Below are 16,399 nucleotides of genomic sequence, written 5' to 3'. Positions count from 1 at the left end.
TCTTTTTTTCTCTAAAAGGCTGTTATTAAATTGATGGATGGTGTGTCTTACAATTGCTGGCATCTTAAAACTGAGGAAATCCAGCAATTTAACCCTGGGGTGTTTGTGGAATTAAGCTGACTGAGGTCTAAAGCTAGAGAACCTTCTATTTCCTTCCAAAAGCAATTACCTCTCTGTCCCAAATATGGTGCCACCTCCAAAGCAAAACTACTGCCCAATTCTGAGAGTGGAGAGAACCGATGAAGCGTTTATAGCTGACAGTGAAGGGAGGTCCCTATAGACACCCTCAAGAATATCTAAATGATACTTCTTAGCTCTGTCCACAAAAAAAGCCTAGAAACAAGGATTGACCCAGTAGCAATGAGCATCCCTAGTGGCTAGATTATGGTCTCTAAATACCATTTCCCACTAGAAGGAACCTGGGCTTCTTGGAGAAATAGCTGATTCCATGCCTGGGACAATACACATAAAAGAGGAACCTGGACTATCTTGTGACATCAGAAAGCAAGGCAGCTATCAGAGGCTACTATTTTACAAAAGGATTTGGGAGGTCCCAATGTCCAAACAGGGATCAATTTGAGCATCAATAGGATAAAAACCATAATAGATTGAAACCCTTCAAACATAGTAGGTTTAAATCCATGAGTTTATGGCAGTCAAAAGCAAACAAATGTTTTAAAGGATGCTAGAGAAACAATTTGCTCTTTTGAAAACTGAAAAATAAAGGGAAAGAATCAAACATTTAGGTTGTCTTTCCTGTTTGAATTGTACCTCAAAGTAACCAAATAATTGAGGGAAATTTTCCCTTTATTGACAAAAAAGGAGTGATAGGATCAGTGTATCACTGTTTCACAACCCCCAATAGAGTAACAGATCTAACCACTAAGTATTGGCTGCCAACATCACAGAAAGCCTGACAACCAGATATTCCATGAGTCCTGAAGGGAATACACAGTGACATCCACGCCCTGATGGTTATGTCTTGCCCTAATGGTCAAACCTCAATCTGATCAGACCTCTAGCTCTGGTGAACAATTTACAAGAAATACAGGGGCCTGAAGAACAGGCTAAATGATACCATAGCGATGCAGCCAGTAAAATCCAGACTCAACAGGGCAAAAACCCTGGTTTCTTCAACAGATAATTTATAAGGAAAAAAAGAAGAAAGATGGAAGGGAACCTAGAGATTATGAGAGGCTTAAGAGACATATCAACCTACAAACTTACTTACAAAACAGAAATAGACTCACAGTCATAGAAAACAAACTTATGGTTACCAAAGTGGAAAGAGGTGGCGGAGGGATAAATTAGGAGTTTGGGATTAAAATATACACACTACTATATATAAAACAGACAACCAACAAGGACCCACTCTGTAGCACAGGGGACTCTACTCAATATTTTGTAATAACCTGTAATGGAAAAGAATCTAAAAAAGGAATATGAATATATAGATATATATATATCTGAATCACTTTGCTGCTTACCCTAAACTAACACAACATTGTAAATCAGCTATATGTCAATAAAAATTAAAATAAATAAAATTTTTAAATTAAAAAAAAAAAGTATTTTTTGGCCACGCCACTCGGTTTGTGGGATCCCAGTTCCCCGACCAGGGATCAAACCCGGGTCCTCTGCAGTGGAATTGTGGAGTCCTAACCACTGGACTGCCAGGGAATTCCCAAAAATTTTTTTTAAAACGAGGCATAACAACCAATCACAATGTATGGACCTTACCTGGATGCCAATTCAAGGAACAAACTGTTATAAAAGGGGGAAAAAGATGGTCAGGGAAATAGAAACATGCTGGATAGCTAGTAATTTAAGAGATGACTGTTAGTTATTTAGCTGGAATAATGGTACTCAGATTGTGTTTAAGTCCTTATTGTTTAGAGCTACATACTCAAATATGTAGAGATGAGATACTATCAGACCTGGGATTTGCTGCGACAAAATCTGTGTGGAGGGTGGGTGTGGATGCACAAGCAGGGCCAGCCATGAGCTGATCACCTTTACAATCGGCAGCGGGCCACCGTGTGCAGCGGTGCGACTCGCCAAGATGGCCCGTGAGCAGGTAATGACAGCAGGCCGTGAGGGCTGCGGCTAAGGGGCACCTTAGAGGAAAGCAGGTAGGAGTCCGCCGTGGACCCCACACACGCTCTGGGCCAGGGACGGGGCTCAGCTGTGATGTGGCAATCCCCCTCCCGCCCTCCAGCCATGGGAATTATTGTCCCCATTCTACTGATAAGGAAACTGAGGCATAACTTAGTGGTTAAATGTATGGGTGTTGGTCTCCCATGGACCCGTGTTCAAATCATGACTCTGCCACTCAACTAGTGTGGGTACCTCTCTGTACCTCAGTTCCTTCATCTGTAGAGTGGGGGCCTCTTTGGGCTGTTTGAGGTTTAAATGAATGAACATCTGCAACCTGCAGCCTGCTTAGCATGGTCCAGTGTCTAGCATTTAATAAACGCTCAAAAAATGGCAGTTATAATTTCTGTTATTATTATTATTATCATGACTATTATTATTGGAGAGGTTAAGCAACTAGCTGGTAAGGGGCAGAGACAGGATTTGAACTCTCATCCCTCTGGCTCCCCTAGACTCTTCTTGTTTGCACCTCCAGGCAGGGCCTCAGCCTGACAGCTGTCCTGACTCGGGGGGGCCGAGTGCCAGACTGCCGGCTCTGGGGCCCCGTGGATCAGGGCTATATTCAGGCTTGACCCAACCTGGGCTTATGAATCTGACAAATGCAGAGGGAAGTGCATTTAGCCACCTGTGGAGACTTCCTCAGCCATCACCTCTGACCTCAGGGAGGGGAAGGCTTTCAGTGCCCGAGAGGTGGGGTCCCTCAAGCCTAAACACTGAGCTAAAGGCTTACCAAGCAGCCACCATGTGCGAGGCCCATGCTGAGCACCGTGAAGAAAACACAAAGCACACCTGGGTCTGGAAGCAGGAGAGCCTGGCTTCCAATCCTGCCTACCTGTTCCAGCTGTGTGGCCCTTTCCTGGGCCTCAGTTTCCCTTGAGTATAAAATGGGCAGACCCCAGACCTCACGGGGTGGCTGGGAGAAGGTGGAATAGGAGATGCCGCTTGATGGTTGAGTCTGAAACCTACGATACAGATCAGGTCCCCGAACCCCTGCTGTCATGAGCCTTGCTTGCGCTCCTTACAGACACTCACTTGTCCAGGGTCTGGGAGTCGTTGGTGCACTCAGGGAGGTCACTTAAGTCTCTGGGGGAGGCAGAGATCTGGTGCAGGTTGATGGGCAGTGCCTGGCCGTCCTTGCCCACCACTTCCAGGCCTGTGAGCCCCAGGTAATGCAGGTCTCCCCAGGAGGCGGTGAAATTCAGCTGGAGGCCTGCAGCAGGAAGAAAAGTGTCCCGTGAACATCACAGGTTCCAGAGGAGGTACCCAAGATGGAGAGAGGAAGAGGAGTGATCTTCAGCCTCTGCATTCCACCAACTGGAAAGCCCAAACTTCAATGAAAGGGCCTTCAGAGTGGGCTCTGCACCTATCCTCTCGGTGGCCCTTGGACCTGGGTCACTGTTGACGCTTAGGAAATGTCTGCAGGATGAGTGTGCCGGTGTGGTTTAAACTCGCACACAGCCCTGGATCTTTTCTCCACTTATCAACCACGTTGCCCACCCCATGCTTAATGCCTTAGCGTGGCTTCCCATGCTGCTTGGCCAGCAGGCTTCGTCATCTGGCTTCTCCCTACTTCTCTAACCTCACCTTGCACCCAAAATCCCTTGCTCCACTCAGACTGTCTTTCAGTCCCACATATTCACATTCCCCTCTCCCACCACAGGGCCTTTGCACATGCTGTTTTCTCCCTCCTGAACTCACATGGCCTAGGCTAACTTGTGCTCATCCTTCAGGTCCCAGCTACTTCCTCAGGGAAGCCCTCCCAACTTCTTTGACCACATCAAGCCTCCACTCACAGCCTGCCATGTCACTGTGAACTTCCCCTTACATGCTCTGGTCACCAGTGTGATCTTGTGATCCTTTGGTAAATACCCATGTGCCCTGAGGGCAGAAATCCCATCTGTTTTGCTAGCTCATTGTGCCCCCAGAGCTTGGCAAAGTACCTGCCACACAGTAGGAGCTCAGTACAGATGGAATGATTGAACAAGTAACTAAATAGACGAGGCTGCAGCAGTGAGCCACAGCGTCAGAAATGGACATTTTATGCAAATTGGCCACTATCATGGTAAAGGATTCAAGGTAAAGGAAGTGACCCATGTGACACTCCCATGCTTTTGCCCTTGTTCCACCCCTTCTCCATCAGGGAGCATTTAGGAGTGAACTTCTGGGCAAAACTGCCCAGGTGAGTCATTCATTTGCCCAGAAAGTGCAAAGCCGATGAATCTCTATCCAATATCTGGCTGGAGTTTCTCCTTCCTTAATGGTCTCCCGTTACAGCAGAACCAGGACCAAGCCCCATGAACTCTTTTACCGTTGGAGAACTGGGGGCCTACTTTAGCACTCTTGTGGGTGGCTGTGTTCCAGAGTCACACTTGTTGCAACTTTCACAGAATGCCAGCACTGTAGCACTGGAAGAAGGAAGCCTGGATTCACGTAGCTCCACCCATTTCAGCTCAGGCAGGTTCCAGATGCCCTTGTGGCTGGAAGGGAGGCCAAGACACGTGACCTCCCTGGAGCGTGGCTTCCTCTCCTACGCCCCTGTCGTTTCCAACATACATTTTGTAACTTGGTCTCAGATCCCTCTGCCCTCCGTCGTGCCAAGGTAACTCTGAGCATCTTGGGGGCACATGAAACAGATGTGTGACCAGCGTGGTCCTGGGCACATCATAGCTTCTCACAGCACCAGAAGCCTGCAAGATGGCCACAAATTCCTCCCACCGAGTCCTTGCCTCTTTGCAATGTGATTTCGCCGCTTCTCCCATCCAGAAGCGGAGTTTATTTCTTCACTTCCTGAATCTGGGCCACATGATTTGCTTTGGCCAATGGGACAGAAGCAAAAGCGAAGCTTGCAGAGGCTGTAAAGCACATGTATACAGGGGTCTGGCCTCTCTTTCCACACCTGGAGTCTTGCCATGTGAAGGAGCCAGGCTAGCCTCCCAGTCGCAGGCCATGTGGGTGGAGACATCTTAGGTCATTCAGCTGCCAGCCCATCTGCCAGCTGACTAGACACGAGAGCAGGGCCAGCAGAGGCCAGCCTGGCTCAGAGGCAAAGGAATGCCCAGCCACGCCACTGAATTACGATAAATCACAATTAATGGTGGTTATATTAAGCTGCTAAATTTGGGGTTGGTTTGTTTCACAGCAGAAGCTAACTGATGCATTCCTTCTCATGATGAGTCTATGTTTAATTGTCATCTCCTCAGAGAGGCCCTGCCAGCCACCTGAACTCAAATAGCACCCTCTCCCATCACTCTCAAAACCCTTCCTCTGCTTTATTTTTTGTCACCTGACAAGATGTTCTACTTGATTTGCTTATTTGTTTTCATCAGTCCTTCCCACTAAGATGGAAGCTCCCTGAGGGCAGGGGCTCTGTTAGCTGTGTTCACTGTTGTTATCTCCAGAGCCTAGAATAGTGCCTGAAAACAGATGGTCAATTAAGGATTTTTTAAAAAAAATAAATGATTGATTGAAGAGTATGTGTTTAGTAGATACGTGTAGGTAAATGATTCAAAATACAATCATTTGAGTTTGACCAAAATCACAGTCAATGGTAAACATATTGCTACTATGGTACCAAGCCCTGTTCTTGGCCCTGGAGATTTAGGGGTAAACACATAGCAAAATCTCTCTAGGAGCTTCCACTGCAGTGAAGACAGACAATGAACACACATCAAAAAAATAATCTGACAGTTCCACAGAGTGATGAATACCATGAAAAAAATGAAAGAGATAAGACAGGGACTAACTAAGCAGGAATAGGGATGGTCACGGAGGGCCTTTCTGAGGAGGTGACGTTTGAGCTGAGACCTGGGTGATAAGAAGGAGGCCGCCATTCTCTAGCATTTCTGGAAGAACATTCTAGGCTGAGAGGGCAGGAAGGGCAAAGGCCCTGGGATGGGAACATATTTGATCTGTGGTTGGAACCAAGTGACTGAGGTAGAAGATGGAGGAAAATGAGATCAGAAGTTTAGGTGGAGGCTAGATCATGTCATGAAGTCTGGATTTTCTTCTCTGCAGTGGGCAGCTAGGGAGGCTTAGATGTGCAAGCCGAGAAGTGACATGATCGGACCCGTGTCTTGGAAAGCGCACTGGGGTTGGACTCCATACGGAGGCCAGGGAGGAGGCTGTTGTGATACCTGTGGCTGGGACAAAGGCGGTAGTGGTGAAAACGGGGGCAAAGTGGACAAATTCAGGATCTGTTTTGGAGACAGCATTGACAGGGCTCTCAATGGCCTGTATGGAATTAACGAACAGAGAAAATGTTTCTGACCCAAGGGACAGAGTAGCTGTGGGTACCATTCCTGAGATGGAGAAGGCCTGGAGGTGAAGGAGGGAGTGGATTTAGATCAGGGGGATCCCCGTGAGGGAGAAATGCCACCTCTCCCTCGAAACAAGAGGCAGCACCCCAGACTCTCCCAAGCCTGCCACCCCTTTGTTTGCCTGGCAAGATGCACTGTGATGCCATCTAATCCAGGGCTGCTCTGAAAGTGATGGCTCTCCTTTTTGAGCTAATATCCGTGTTCCATATTCATTTTCCTCTGGTGTATCAATTAGTATTTATATAAATGGAAATTAATTTTGCTATTTCTCTCCCATGTTTCAACTCTCTCAGCTCCTTTCCTATTCATCACAGCTGATATTTGCAAAACTTCCAAAATTAGTGTCATCTGCAAATTAGCAAGTCATATGTCCCCGTTCAAAACACTGATAGGATTGGCCGTATTTACCAACCCCAACGCATCACCCCGGGTCACTTTGTCAAAGCTCTCTTCATTTGCGCAGGCTGGGAAAGTAGGGTTAGGATTTGGGATACAATGAGGAAAAAGCCAAAGGTTCAGAGAAGAGAGATTCGGAAATCACAGGCCACAAAACGGGCAGAGGGTCCTTGATCAGGAGGTTCTTCTGCCTTCCTGCTGAGTAGAGACGTAGAGAAATTACACTTTCCTTGCAGCAAAAAGGTCTGGGAGCGCTATTCCAGGGCAAAACTCCCAAAGGCACTGAAATAACATTTCCAAGAAAGGTCAGAAGCTGGTTCAGTGGGACAGACATTTACACACAGCATCTTTGGGGAAATCATCAGATGAAGAGGACAGTGGCTCCTCCCTTCCTTCCTTCCTTCCTTCCTTCCTTCCTTCCTTCCCTCCCTCCCTCCCTCCCTCCCTCCCTCCCTCCCTCCCTCCCTCCTTCCTTCCTTCCTTCCTTCCTTCCTTCCTTCCTTCCTTCCCTCCCTCCTTCCTTCCCTCCCTCCCTCCCTCCTCCCTTCCTTCCTTCCTTCCTTCCTTCCTTCCCTCCTTCCTTCCTTCCCTCCTTCCCTCCTTCCCTCCTTCCTTCCTTCCCTCCTTCCTTCCTTCCCTCCTTCCCTCCTTCCCTCCTTCCTTCCTTCCCTCCTTCCTCCATTCCTCTGGTTATGGCACTCTAACCTCCTCTGAAGCACTTTATGGGAAGCTGACTCCTCACCCTTGGCTCCAAAGATGGGCTTCTGACCCAGGCCTGGCCAATCCGTGTTTTCCATCACACCCCGCTCCCTGCCAAGGTGAGCCACGGTGATTATTAGTTAAGGATGGGCACGTGACCCAAGCCAGGTGAGGAGACAATTCTGGGACAACTGTTGGACTTAATTGGGAAGCAGAAGTTCTTTTACCTGGGATTACCGGGTACAGCTTCTAGGGGCTCCCATGTGGACAGAGTCTGAATGGGAGATGGACAAGAGAGTGAGAAATAGGGCAGAGAGATGCAGAGAGATGCCAAGGCCTGATGACGTCATTTGCACACCTGGATCCGGCAGTACGGGGAAACTAGCAACGCCTGATCTTTTTAGTTGCATAAGCTAAGAAATGCTCTTTTTTGCGTAACTCAATTGGAATTCAAGTTCCATTGTTCCCCCCGGACCCCGCCGCTCAGGATCCTGGCCAACCTAGGGGAGTCCAGACTAAACAAGAAACGACTGCTGTCTTCCAGGACCTTACAGCTCTGTGGGGATGCTGACTCTTCCCAAAGACCTCTGAGGTGAGGCAGCCTCTCAGGGAGTGTGTTGAGTGGTGAGGACCTGGGCTTTGAATTCAGATATGCTTGGTCCCGTTCTTGGCCTTGCACTAGCTGTGTGACTTTGGGTGGCTTTCTCAATTTCTCGGAGCCTCAGTTTCCTAATCTAATCCGAAAAATGGGGAGAATAAGAGCTGTGAGTGAGATAAGGGAGGGAAAGCCCCAGCACAGTGCCTGAATGGGATACACAACCAAGCCTCAAACCAGGCTCCTGACTACATTAGGTTGGCTTTTAAATTACTCAGTTGTCCCAAAGTCCCAAAGTAATTGAGAGAGAGTTCTGGAAAGTAAGGGGCTGTGAGGATTCAAAGGAAGACTTCGTCTTTTCTAAGAGGTAATTTGTCCTTCTGGAGTGAGGGAGGGAGAGCTGAATTCTCAGTGGGCACCGTGGGGAAGGCTTCTGGGGATGGGGTGGGATTACAGCAAGGCCTTAGGAAGGCGGAGTGGAGGACAGTGTGGGGCACCACCCAGATCCCACCTCCCATCCCCAGGGCTGAAGGGCTCATCCCTCCAGTGGCTGGGAGTGCTGACAGCTGACAGCCCACAGCTGAGTCCCCCCACTTGTGACTAACCCTGGCTTTGACCCTCGCCAGCCCATATCCAGTGGCATGCTAATACAGGCGTGTAAAGGCCCAGCCCCCTTACTCAACTCAGGGGCAACTTCCAGGGGACTCTGCAGCTCCCCGTGGAGGTGGCAGAGGCCTTGCTGCGACTGCCCCGCGGCCCAGTTCTCCCTCTGCCCAGCCCTGCTTCCTGCCCTCCCCCAAAAGCATGCCCCAGTAAACTCCATCTCAGAGGCTGCTTCTTGGGAACCCAATCGAGAGTCACATCCTTTCAATGGGCAGGGAGAGCAGGGAACAGAAGCCTGCAGGGGGAGGTGGGGCGGGGAGGAGGCTAAACTCTGACACATTCCAGCTTCAGCTGGAGACAACGGTGGGGAAGTGGGGAGGGGGCGTGACAATGGCACGTCTCTTCTTTTCAGAAGATAACTGGAGGCAGATGACAGGCGCGAGGGGGCAAGAAAGAGCAGGAGGGGGACTTCCCTGGTGGCGCAGTGGTTAAGAATCCGCCTGCCAATGCAGGGGACATGGATTCGCGCCCTGGTCTGGGAAGACCCCACATGCCGCGGAGCAGCTAAGCCCGTCATGCGCCACAACTACTGAGCCTGCGCTCTAGAGCCCACGAGCCACAACTACTGAGCCTGTGCTCTAGAGCCCACGAGCCACAACTACTGAGCCTGCACTCTAGAGCCCACGAGCCACAACTACTGAGCCCGTGTGCCACAACTACTGAGCCCGCGTGCCTAGAGCCCACGCTCTGCAACAAGAGAAGCCCCCGCAGTGAGAAGCCCGCGCACCGCAACGAAGAGTAGCTCCTGCTCGTCACTAGAGGAAAGCCCGCGCGCAGCAAAGAAGACCCAACGCAGCCAAAAATTAAAAAATGAAAAAATTTTAAGAAAGAGAAAGAGCAGGAGGGGAGGCAGCAGCAAGCAAACCCCCAGAGCCTTGTGAACAGGGAACTGGTGGGAGAGATCACAGCGCAACGCTGGGCCTGAGGATTCCCTGGGATGCAGGCGGAGGTGCTGGTGGGAAGTATGCGGAGTAAGAGAGGAACTGGCTGGAATGGCACACAGGCAGAGGAGACAGAAGAACAGACACAGCGAAACCCAGACGGGATCTGCTCAGAGGCCACCGACCAGCAGCCGGCTGGCCGAACACACGTGTTTTGTTTGGCTCATAGGGTGTTTTAAAATACTGTAAAATTAGTCACCAACATTGAAAAAACTGGAGATTTCATGTAAAAATCCAGATCTCTGACTTCTCAGAAGACCTGGCACCTGAGCCGGTACTCCTGCTGCCCCACCCCCCCTAGAGCCAGGAGGATGCAGACTTTCTCTGCTCCAGCACCTGCTCTGTGGTCCAGTTTGAAGGGGCAACTCAAACCCCTGACTGACAGATGCCCAAGTCTCTCTGGCTCTTATGTCTTCTTGCTCTATAACTTCTGGGCTCCAACTGCCGCCTCCCAGGTCAGGGCTGCAGCTAACACGTAAGATGTCTGCGTGTGAAATGCAGAAGTGCCCCTCTGGGAGGGCACACTGCCAGGAAGACCCCTCTTCTGAAGGGATGCAGCCCTACCCGGGCTAGTGTCGCCAATGCAGGCTGGTTTCAGCCCTGACTTATCCTGGGGCCTGGTGTCTCTGTGCCAAGGTACAACCTGCCCAACTGTCCCGGGAAACCCCGTCCCAAGTGGCCATGACTCCCTCCCCACCCCCGACCCGTGAAGGTCCTCCTTCCCCTGACACTGCCCCCAGAGAAGGTACTCACAGATGCCCTGGTAGATGCCCGGCTCTGGCGTGGTGACTTCAGGAACAGGGGGGCTGGGGGGCAGCTCTGGTTCAGTGGTCTGCACACAGGTTGGAGAGCAGCAGAGGGAAAGGGGGTGATTTTAGTGATACCCATGCAGCTCACTGGACATCTTCCCAGCTAGATGCCCACTCTGTGCCCCAGGTAAGTCCCGGTGTCTTTTCCGGTGTTTTCTGCCCTGGTGGGAGCTCTATGACTGGTAATACGGCGGGCCCAGAAACCCTGAGTGCATCTGAGTCCTTGCCAGAAGTTCTTACTTGTAGGGGAGGAGTTTGACACTAACCAGCTCAGGTGATTAGATTTTCTGGAAAAGGGAAGGGCCCTATCTAGTTTACCTAGTGAACTAGAGGAAGCGGGGAGGGAGAGAGATCGGGAGGGAGGGATGGAGGGAAGGAGAAGAAAGGATTCAAACGTAGAGAGTGGTTCTCAACCCTGGGGCCTGTGCATCTGCATTTTTAAAACCTCCTCTGTGATTCCCATGGGCAGGCAGATAAAGAACCCTTGGTCTACAGACACGGTGGGCTGCCACACCCTGCTTCTTGGGTCTCTATGTAAACTCTTTTCATTAGATCTCTGCACCGTAAGTCAGGGTAGAAGTGCCTGTACTACTTCACAGACAGGAAAGCTGAGATGCAAAAAGAGGTGAAGTCGCTTGTCTGGATCTTAGAGTTTTTAGTGGGGATGATGTTTCGGTACCCAGTGACACCCTGATGACCCCTCAGTCCAGCCCCTAGGGACAGGCCCTCCAGGCCCCTGCCCGGCTATGGGGAAGAGGGAAAGGAAGGTTGTCTGCCAGAAGTTAACCCCTGACACTGAGTGGCCTCCCGGAAAGCTGCTGCCCTGGAACCCACGTGCCTCCTCCGGCCTTCCCTGGCGCCTTGCCCTCCCTGAGCCTCCTGCCACGCCCCCTGGTGGATGCACCCGACCCGGGACACCTAGGCGGGCGTGGGGCGGCTCCAGCCCAGACACCTGCTAGGGGTGTGACACTGACGGGGCCTCCCTGAGCTCGAGGTCCTATCTTTAAGGCAGAGAGAGTGATCCCTCCCTGCCCCTCCCAGGACTAGATCCTATCAGAGCTCCTGAGCAGGGACTTTGCCATTTGGAAAATGTTGGGGGAATGAAAGGCCTCAAGGCCATCTCCCAGCTGGAGGCCTGCGCAGCAAAGCCAGACCACGGACATGTTTTGTGGCCCGCAGGAGGGTTGAAAACATCATGGATTAGTTGCCAACATTTCTTAATAGGGAGATTTTTACGTAACAATCCAGATTTCTGGCTTTCTTTGAAAAGACCAGGACAACCGTCAACAATGAGCTAGCCTGTCTGAGTGGGCGGGGCAGGGGCATGTCACTGTACTGCCTTGGTCATGACCTTCTTGTGTCCGAACCTTTTGTTCCTGGTTCCTGGTTCTTTCCACTCTTCCCCCCACCCTCTTTAACCGTCTCCTCTTTCTCCCATGGCCTGAAGAACATCCCCGGAGACCCTGGTGTCTCTTCACTTGGGCTGACCCTTGCCCTGAAGGTCATCTTTCATTTTTGATAATTTGTCCATTAAAAGCACAGACTTTGGAGTCCTGCATTCAAGTTCTAGCCTTGTTATGCTCCCAAGATGTGCCCTTGGGCAAGGCCCTTAGCCTGTCTGAGCCTTGGTTTCCTAAACGGGGATATTAACCATCTCCACTCCAAGGGCTGTCACGAGGGTTAAGCACGGCAACAAGGTGCTCCACACCTGGATCACTGGTATGTGCCCAAGAAGTGATTGGCAGGATCATCATTCTTTTAATTCTCAGGTTCGCCTATTAAAAGCATTTCTAGCCCTTCCGTCAAAAACAACAGTGAGTGATCAAAATGCAACCCAAAGCAAAACTTCCCGAGACTGCCAACCTCTAAATTACAGAAATGACACAGAACTGATTTCCCCTGGCTTTGATTAAAATTTGAATACTTCCTTCACTTTGGTTTAAAAAAAAATAAAAAATAATTAGAGAATGAAATATGACCTACAGAACAAAAATGAAGCAGCAAAATGGGAAATGTCAAAACAGGAGTACCAGCAGCTTAAAGGAGATCCATCTTCATTCCTCCTGGTATACTCTGAGTCAGGAGGAGAAGTCTCTCTGGGGCGCCCACCCGCCTCCAGTCCTACCCGGTCATCAGCCCAGGAGCCAGCCTAGGTGTAGGGCCTCTCCTCCCCCCAGCCGCCGGCCATGCTGGGCCTCCAGTCCTACCCGGTCATCAGCCCAGGAGCCAGCCTGGGTGTAGGGCCTCTCCTCCCCCAGGCCGTCGGCCGTGCTGGGCCTCCTCAGCGCCTCCTCACACCGCAGGCTGCACAGGCTCTCCACGTCCAAGTCAAACGTCTCATCAGAACAGAAGATGGCCTCAAGAATGTCATCATCCGTTGTGAATAAGATCGTGTCTCCAAAGTGCTCTGGAGCTGAAAGGGGTACCAGGAAGACAGAAGAGTCAGCTCACCCCAAGTCCCAGTGATGTGCAGACCAGGAACCTAAACCCGTCAATCTTTGGGCTAGAAAGTCCCAAACCACTAACAGGTCTTGATTTGAGTAACTGAGCCTTATTCTTCTTTACGCATTTGCAAATGGAATTCACGGACCATAAGAACCACATAGATTTAATGAAGGCACCTAATCTGATGAGAATCACTGTGGTCTGTCATGAAATAAGGGATGTTTCTCAGGCGTGGGTGAGGCACGGTAGCTGTTGCTGCTGCTACCCCATCCAGACCCTCTGCCATCCTTATAGGGGGCCTTCCTGGAAGGGTGTGGGAGTTACGTCCCAACCAGGGGAGTCTGAGGGTTCCAAAGCCCTGCTGCTTTGCCTTAAGGCAGGACAGACCCTGCAGTTTACACTCCAGAGCTCCCCTTGGGATCAGGCTGAGGCTGGGCTTCCCCCGAAACGATATCCTTGCCTAGCTTCTCCTCCCCACCCTTCCATATCCTACACCCCTCCCTGCCCTACAGGGTCTCCTGAGAGCACTCCCTCCATAACTCACTTGCACTCATCAGGCTCAGGCCCTAGGAGGCTAAGTAAGGCTGGTACCCAGGGGAGGCGTTTCAATGAGGTCGGCTCTTTCACACCCAGCAGCAAAAGGCGAGGAGCCGGCCAGCTCTTGGAAAGGACAGAGACCTGTCTGTCACTGGCTAGCCACTAAGTTTAGTTTTTCCTCAGAGCCTCAGTGAGTAGCAGGTAGGGGCTTCGAGAGCCTTCTTACAGACATACCGTACCTCCCGCCAGGGTGCCTGAGGCCTTGGCGATTTCTCCCTTAAAGATGCACTGTGTATCTAACAGCATCGTGATGTCCTTCACACCCCGGAAGGAGTGTATCCGCGATTTATTGTAATTCCAGATCCTGATCAGGGCGACTTGGCAAGGCTGCACGAAATCAATGGAGATGGAGTGGGACTTGCCCGGCGTGAAGGGGGCCAGCCAGACATGCATGTCGTCCTGGGTCCTATTCACCCCGTCGATAAGGTTGGTGACCACACGGGGGTCTTTCCCATAGGCCGGTAAGATATTGATGTCCGGGGGGTCGGCTTGAATGTTCACAATTTGAACCGGCTCTCCCTTGGAACTGAATATTTCTATCCCGTTAAGGCCAACGTAGTGCCTGTCCCCCCACGTGGACTTGATATCGACGACTAAGTGCTGTCCATAAGGCAAGACGGGGATTTTAAAGTCACCCCCGTCATCTACCTCTAGGGAGCCGTGCTCCTGTCCTTTCATGGGCTCCGGCTTCTCCTCCTTCCAGGGGTGCGGTTGGTCGCTGTGCCGGCTGCTCTTCTGCTGCTGCAGGAACTCATCCAGGATGTCACCTTGGAACTCCACGTTGGAGATGCGTCCCCGGTGGGAGTGGTCAAAGACGGTGAGGGAGTTCCACGATTCACATAAGGTGTGTTCCTGCTTGCTGTGCCACTGGGGCCGCAGTGGCGTCCGGGTGGACCAGGCATCTTCTGGAAGGAAGGACACAGGAGAGGCGAAGCCCCATTAGTGGCGTGTGTGGAAGTGGGGACCCTTAGAGATCGTTTCACCCAGTGGCTCTCAGCTGGGTGGGGGTCACCCTCAGGGGGAAATTCTAGAAACCAGTGGGTGGTTCGATGCTCTTGGCTGTCTCAGTGACTATTGGCCCTGCCGGCGCTTGAAGGGTGGGACCAGGGATGCGACTGTCCCTCACTGCCGGGGATGGTTCCAGGCACAGAGTATGCTCTCCTGTCTCAGGCACCATTCAGGTCGGTAAAAAAATTGTTTATGGTCACCCGAGTCTGGAACCTAGTTGTTTTACAAAGAGCACAGTGTATCTCGGTGTACTTTGAATTTTCTAAGAATGCAACTACCACGCAAATCAAGGGAACACTCTCTGCTTGTGTGAGAACCTTTTCAGAAACTCACATGACCCAGGGCGATGCTGCAGCCTGCGGAGTCTGAGTCAGCAACCCCAGGGTCTGCTCTGAAGGCTGTCACAGCCACGTGACTCTAACGGGGTGTTTCAAAGACTGCCTAATAGCGGGCGGAAGGCTTGTGAAAGAATGTTACATGGGAAAAAAAAGAGCCAGGGGGCTCCCCTGGTGGCGCAGTGGTTGAGAGTCCGCCTGCCGATGCGGGAGACACGGCTTCGTGCCCCGGTCCGGGAAGATCCCACATGCTGCGGAGCGGCTGGGCCCGTGAGCCATGGCCGCTGAGGCTGCACATCCGGAGCCTGTACTCCACAACGGGAGAGGCAGTAACAGTGAGAGGCCCGTGTACCGCAAAAAAAAAAAAAAAAGAGCCATATAGGCCATTTTAGATGTGGCCTCTCCTAGTGTGGGCAGCATGTCCCGACATGTTAATATCATCGTTTCTGCGTGGTGAGTAGGAAAGACTTGTACTTTCTTCTTTGACACCTTATCTTCTGAGTTCCCTATGTGTAATTTTTATAATCAGGGACAAATTCTATTAAAAAACCAAACAACCCAGGTATATTACAAGGTAAGGAATTTACTTCTACTTGTGCTTAAACTGGCTCCAAGAGCCGAAGCTGCGTCTGGGGCATGCGGAGAACACAGGCCTGGCCCTCGGAGGCATGGCTCTGAGGGCCCTGCTCTCCTGCTTGTAGAATATTAAAGCCCCGGCGTGTGCATCTAAGCAGCGGCCGGTCCTCACGACCACGCCATGGCTAACTGCCATGTAAGGGTGTCATTCTGAAAAAACAGCAGCTGATGACACTGACATTCTGTTTTTCCTCCTTTCATATCGTGCTGCGCCCTGCACTCCATTTTCTGCCTGTCTCCTCGGGGGCCTGGCCCCGTCAATTATCTCCTCTCTCCAGAATCTCCAATCACTCCTTCCCCACTGGCATCTTCCCCTCTCTCTGTCTGCAGACATTCATAAATCTCTCCTAGCTGAAAGAAAAAGGAAACTGACCTGATCTTGGGGCTCCCTCCCACCACCGTCCTATTTTCTCCCTCCTTTCACCGAAGACACGGCATCCTCATCACCACTGCCCTCTCTCACCACCATCACCCTCTCTCAACCCCCTGAAACTTGGCTCCTGTGTGCAGAGTTGTTGTTTTGCCTACCCAGACTCCACTTCTCCTAGGAACAAAATTCTGATTTTCCCCACCTTCAGTCCATGCAGATTAGGCAAAACACTGACAGTATCCTTCCAAGCTGGGCTCATGAAAGGAACTATGGGGAGAGAGAGGGGCTCTCTTTAAGTTGGCACTGCTGAGCTGGTAGGATGGAGGGGTGGAGTTGTTGGAGGCCATTTGCTACACTGTGTGTGGGGAGCCTGGCTGAGAATGAAGCTAACCTGGGGAACGTGAGCTGAGAGATGGAGAGTCCTGATGACATTTG

At 51.1% G+C, this 16,399-nt stretch overlaps 1 protein-coding gene across 6 annotated transcripts in view; it reads right to left on the bottom strand.

Moving 5' to 3' along the window:
- Positions 1–16,399, bottom strand: part of KIAA0556 (KIAA0556 ortholog) — a 201,184-nt gene that overhangs the window by 15,441 nt on the left and 169,344 nt on the right. For 5 of the 6 annotated variants that reach the window (XM_032604979.1, XM_032604982.1, XM_032604984.1 and 2 more), the window contains exons 16-19: positions 13,795–14,520; positions 12,781–12,986; positions 10,518–10,596; positions 3,187–3,364 (exon numbers count right to left, since the gene is read on the bottom strand). In XM_032604979.1, coding sequence (XP_032460870.1) covers positions 3,187–3,364; positions 10,518–10,596; positions 12,781–12,986; positions 13,795–14,520 — 1,189 coding nt within the window. The remainder of the gene's footprint in view (positions 1–3,186; positions 3,365–10,517; positions 10,597–12,780; positions 12,987–13,794; positions 14,521–16,399) is intronic. The other variant, XM_032604980.1, reaches the window with a different exon arrangement.

This window comes from Phocoena sinus, chromosome 15, assembly GCF_008692025.1.
Source record: "Phocoena sinus isolate mPhoSin1 chromosome 15, mPhoSin1.pri, whole genome shotgun sequence".
Taxonomy (NCBI): domain Eukaryota; kingdom Metazoa; phylum Chordata; class Mammalia; order Artiodactyla; family Phocoenidae; genus Phocoena; species Phocoena sinus.
This window is presented reverse-complemented; position numbering and strand designations above follow the sequence as displayed.